Source organism: Lathyrus oleraceus, chromosome 2 (genome assembly GCF_024323335.1).
Source record: "Lathyrus oleraceus cultivar Zhongwan6 chromosome 2, CAAS_Psat_ZW6_1.0, whole genome shotgun sequence".
Taxonomy (NCBI): Eukaryota; Viridiplantae; Streptophyta; class Magnoliopsida; order Fabales; family Fabaceae; genus Lathyrus; species Lathyrus oleraceus.
In genome coordinates, this window is record NC_066580.1 from 310,109,970 (window position 1) to 310,115,483 (window position 5,514).

General features: G+C 32.5%; 1 protein-coding gene across 1 annotated transcript; it reads right to left on the bottom strand.

The window, feature by feature from the left end:
* Positions 1-2,326: 2,326 nt before the first annotated feature.
* Positions 2,327-3,960, bottom strand: LOC127119253 (protein DMR6-LIKE OXYGENASE 2). Its single transcript, XM_051049453.1, has 3 exons — positions 3,431-3,960; positions 2,872-3,196; positions 2,327-2,794 (listed from the first exon to the last, which is right to left on the bottom strand). Exons 1-3 carry the CDS (start codon positions 3,931-3,933, stop codon positions 2,540-2,542), a joined length of 1,083 nt encoding a protein of 360 aa, XP_050905410.1. The 5' UTR covers positions 3,934-3,960; the 3' UTR covers positions 2,327-2,539.
* Between the last annotated feature and the right edge of the window lie 1,554 nt (positions 3,961-5,514).

Consider the following 5,514-nt stretch of genomic DNA (forward strand, 5'->3'; position numbering starts at 1 on the left):
GCATTTTTTCATGGAGATTTTCAAGAGGATGTATATATGACAATACCTGATGGTGTCAGGTGTGCCAAACCAAATCAAGTATGCAAGCTACTCAAAAGTCTTTATGGCCTTAAGCAATCAAGTAGGAAATGGTATGATTGGCATCATTACTAATCCAAAAAGGATACACACAATCTACCTCTAATTATTTACTCTTCACACTAAAAACTAATTTTTTATTTCACTGCATTATTAATACATATGTTGGTGATGTCATATTAGCAGGTACTTCACTTGTTGAATTTCAGAGAGTCAATGCCGTAGTTGATTGCAATTTTAAGATCAAGGACTTAGGAGACTAAAGTACATTTTAGGCTTGGAAGTGGCTCATTCATAGTCTTGTATAACCATATCATGGAGGAAATATTGCTTAGATCTATTATTCAGGATTATTGGGAACCAAGCTCGTTACTAGTCCACTTGAACCATTTGTCAAATTGCATCAAGACAATGGTAAACCTTTTGAAGACATAATTGTTTACCGGAGACTCATAGGCAGATTGTTATATCTTAACAAAAGGCCTGAAATCACCTTTGCTACTCAACAACTAAGTCAATTTCTCCATTCTCCCACATGACACGTTTTAATGCAACTTGTAGAGTGGTAAAATATCTGAAGCACAAGCCTGACAGAAGTTTATTTTTGTACATAAATTCTGAGGTGAAAATTTTAGCTTACTCGGACTCTGACTGGGCCGATTGTATTGATTCTCGAAGTTGTATTTCAAGATATTATTTCTTTATTAGCTCCTCTCTAATTTTATGGCATGCCAAAAAGAAACATATAGTTTCTAGGTCTTCTTCTGAGATAGAGTACAAAGCTTTTTCCATTGCCACCTGTGAGTTACAATGGCTGCTACATTTGCTTCAGGATCTGCATATCACTTCTACAAAACAACTTGTTCAATATTGTGACAACCAAAGCGCCCTTCACTTTGCCTCTAATCTTGTGTATCATGAGAGGACTAAGCTCTTGGGTATATACTGCCACTTAGTAAGGGAAAAGGTACAAAAAAAATTTCTTATATTCTTGCCAATTCCTTTCAAGAACATCTAGCTGACTTCCTGACCAAACCTTTGCCTCCTCCCAACTTTAATATATTTATCTTGAAGCTTGGCATGATAAATATTTATACTGATCAGGTAGGTTGAGGGAGGCTATTGAGATTTTCAAACTTAGTTGACGTAATGGTTGAAATTAGTTCAACTTGATCATAGGATTGTAGAAGTGAGGTGTATTGTATAGGTTTTACTTTACACTAATATAAAGTTGTATTCATCACACTTTATAACTAATTCATTGAGAACCAATGCATGTTACAGTTGGTTATCTTCTCCAACTGTTTCTGTTATCTTCATGTTACATTGTCATCTTCATGTTACATCACAGTTACGAACTTTCTTTCCACTCTTGCAATAGTTAGGACCAGTTTGTTTTAGCTTTAAAAAATGGATATTTTCTTTGTATTTTTGAAAATGGATTTTACAAAAATGTTTTTCAAAATATTACAAGTTTTTTTAAATTTATTTTTTATAAATTAAAAGATTAAATTGTTCATTATATAACATAAATATATATTATTCAAGATCAAAACATAATCAAAATCACAATTTTTAAAAAAAATTGTATCTCAAAAATGATTTTTAGAAAAAACTATTTGAAATAATTTCAAAATTAAGTGATTTTTTGAAATTTTGATATCCAAAAAAAGTTTCGATAAAATGACAAAATACCTAAAATAAAATTTTAAGAATAACTATTCAAACAAAATTTTCATTTAAAACTTTTATGAAAAGTCTTTTTGTAAATTTCTTTTACACTAAAATATATAATACTATAAAAATCATTTTAAAAATAAACCAAAACAAACGGACCCCTAGAGTTATACACTTTTTGGGAATAGATTATCTCCGGTGTACCTTTCACTTGTTTTTCATCCAATTATAATCTCAACCATTAAAAACCAATACATTCAATATTTATATATTTTATCACGGGAGAGAATCTGCTACCCACTTTTTTAGACTAGAAAGTGTTGGTATATCAGGAATTTATGACTTGGTTGACCGGTGGATGGATTAGACTAGTAGGACAAACACAAGTGACAAGCCAAAACTTCATATTTTTCTTGCATACCTCCTCTCCTTAATATAAGGCAACCTAATTTTCCAAGATATTTGAATGGGAATGGCAAGGAGAATATATTCCTATAATCCTATTAAAGTGTATTTTGACTTGCGGTAAACATGGAAATTCTGTAAGGATAAACATAAAACTGTAGAGCCGTGGGTAAAGTTTTCCTCAATATACTTAACCACTTTTGTTTGGTGAAGATAACAATAATTTTATTTAGTTAATAACTCAACAATTCCTTACATCCCATCTCATGGGTAAGACTTTCATTGAACTAACGATACAACATTCCAGTTCAACCATTTAATTGAATATATATGTGTAAACTTATTTTCATAATTAATGTATACAAATTAAACTCCTTCATTAATTTTCATTTGGCAATTCAAAGGCTTCCTTCACCATCCTCCTTCTTCCTTCTTGCTTGAAGAATTCTTCAAGAAACTCCGAGAAACGATAATTTCGATACTTAGGAGGGTGTTCTTCATCTATCAAAACTTGAATTGGACCAACAGTATTGTCTACGCTTGGTCCATAAAACATCGCCATAGACACTCGTTGACTCACATTATTCGTAACAGCCCTATGAAGTACACTTTTGTATCTTCCGTTGCTTAGAACCTATATATTAAAAATACAAATCATATATGGTACACTCTTTTCAAGTGATCTCTCAAATTTGTATAAAAGGTACATACCTGAATTTGATCAGCTAGATTGATGACAAAAGCATTGGGAACAAAAGGTACAGAAATCCATTTCCCATCTTTGTTAACTTGAAGACCGGAAACTTCTGATTGCAAAAGTACAGTGAGAGCATTGAGATCAGTATGCTCAGTTAGACCCATGGTTAACTCTGGATCTGGACATGGTGGATAGAAATTTGCTTGTGCTCTTTGTCTAGGCTGCTCACCTAACTTCTTCAACAAACAATCCTCCTCTAAGCCAAGCCCTATTGATATCAAACCTAAAAGTCTTCTCACCAATGAACCTATTTCCTTTGCATATTCAGTGAAAGCCTCTCTGCAAAAAGCATAAAAATAAATATCTATGTTTGGTTATAAAGAGACATTATGAGGCAAGGACACTTCAAAAACCATATCATCTGCACACCAACGATAATTTATAAAAATTAATAAATTAAATGTAATCCTAATTGTTGTTGGTGAGGTGTTGGTGAGATCTCTGATACCGAAACGGACAGACACGTCTTTTTTTTATAGGCGTTGGTACAAGAGCCGTTAGAAATTTTCTTACCTGTATTGAGTTCTAATTTTTTCTGGTAGAAGAGAAATGGTATCATCAATAGGATACCATGGATGACTGAAACATTCACTCCAGCACTTGATTTTTTCTCCACCTTCCACTTTAAGATAATAATTGAGAAATCTTACACTCTTGGTATGATCGGTTGAATAGAGACTCTCTCTTTCCTCTGACGGCAGTTCAAAAAGGTTAGTAATGGCTTTCATCATTTTATGGCAAACCTGTTCAGGAACACCATGGTTCACAACTTGAAAGAAACCAAATTCCTCACAAGCCTTTGAAATCTTGTGAATAACTTCCAAGGATGGAGGGTTGTTGTCATGAGAGTAACTCAAATCAATTATGGGGATTGAGTCTAGAGATTTAACCTCTGAATGGTTTGGTCTTTTGCTTTCTGGGAGGATGAAATTGTTGGGAGTTACAGAAAGGGGAGAAGACTCGTTGGCTAATTGGAATGACTTCATTTTATTAGAAATTTTGAGATCTAAGTTCATTCAACAAAAGGGAATACTAAATGCAAACTCTATAAATACAATCATAGGCCTTATCGCAATTATTTATTTATTTTTTATTAACAATATTTATATGTTTACTAATTGCTATATTGATTATTGGTTTTGATTAAGTTACACACGCTATTGTCTAAAAATTTATAAATCATTTTTACATAGTCAAAGAGAAACAAATTATGTAACGTGTATGTAGGTAGAGAACTTCAAAACAAATTATATATACCTCATATTAAACTGATATATATATTTATTTATATTTGTTATGGGTCTTCGTCCAAAAAGTGAGAGTGAAAGCTCAATTATAAGATAGAAAGTTATCACTTAAAAGGAGTAGTTGAATTAGTTGAATTCGTTCTTTTTTATATTGTTGGGATCCCAAAGGATTAACCAAAGTTAAAATTGGAACAATACACAATTTTGTAAATGACAAATTTGTTAAATAAATCTTTGGAAGATAACTTTTACGATCATATTCAAAGGTATTTAAATACATAAAAAAAACTCTAATACTAATTCAAAAATAAAAATAAAATAGAAATTGTTAAAATTATGAAAAATAAAATAGAAATAACTATAATTATAGAAATTATTAAAATGTTGTTTTCGGGATTGAAACAACTCAGATGGCTTAAAAAGGTATAATAAGAGTCATTCTGACATCAGACGTCAAACTTGCGCAAATCCTACCAAACCTTTCTGACATGTGACTTCTTCTTCGATACGCGCATTCGACCTTCCTTCATTAGTCTCCTTCACCTCTGAAGAACTCGACCCCGAGCTCTCTTTTTGATAAAGAGTCTCATCTGTTTGATATGCATGAATATCATCAATATTAAAAGTATTGGATATATTCGTATAATTCGAGAGAGCTACCACATAAGCATTATCGTTGATCTTTCAGGTCACTTTGAACTGACCATACTTGTGGGATTGTAGCTTGTAGTAAGTACTAATTGGAAACTTCTCCTTATGTAGAAACACCATGACATCGTCTCCCACATTGAAAACTTTAACTTTCCCGCGTTTATCTCGCATAAGAGGCAAATCATTTGGTAGCTCATATGCGCTCAACCCTTGAAAGCCTCTAAGATCCCTAGCACTTCTTCTGAAATTGTTATTCCTTCTTTACAACACTCATCATCCCTTTAATCACCACTAGACTGAAAAATTCAATTTATTTAACAACCTCATCAAGCTCCTTTTCACTATGCGTCATCACCAAGAAACTTGACTTCTTTCCTCCTTGATTCTTATCAAAGTGCAAAATGTGAGTCATAGCAATTTTATGTGTGCCACATGTAAACAGCATCATGTTATCTCATCCTCGATAAGTGATAGCATTATCAAACTTCCATGGCCTACCAATTAAAATATGACAAACATTCATATCAAGAACATCACAAAGTATCTCTTCTCTATAATATTTTTCGGTGAAGATAGGAACTCTACAGACTAGTGTTACTCAAACTTGGGAATCCTTGTTTACCCAATAAAGGGTGTATGGCTTCTCATGGTGTTCTATAGAAAACTTCAAATGATCTACCAATTTATGTGATACCAGAT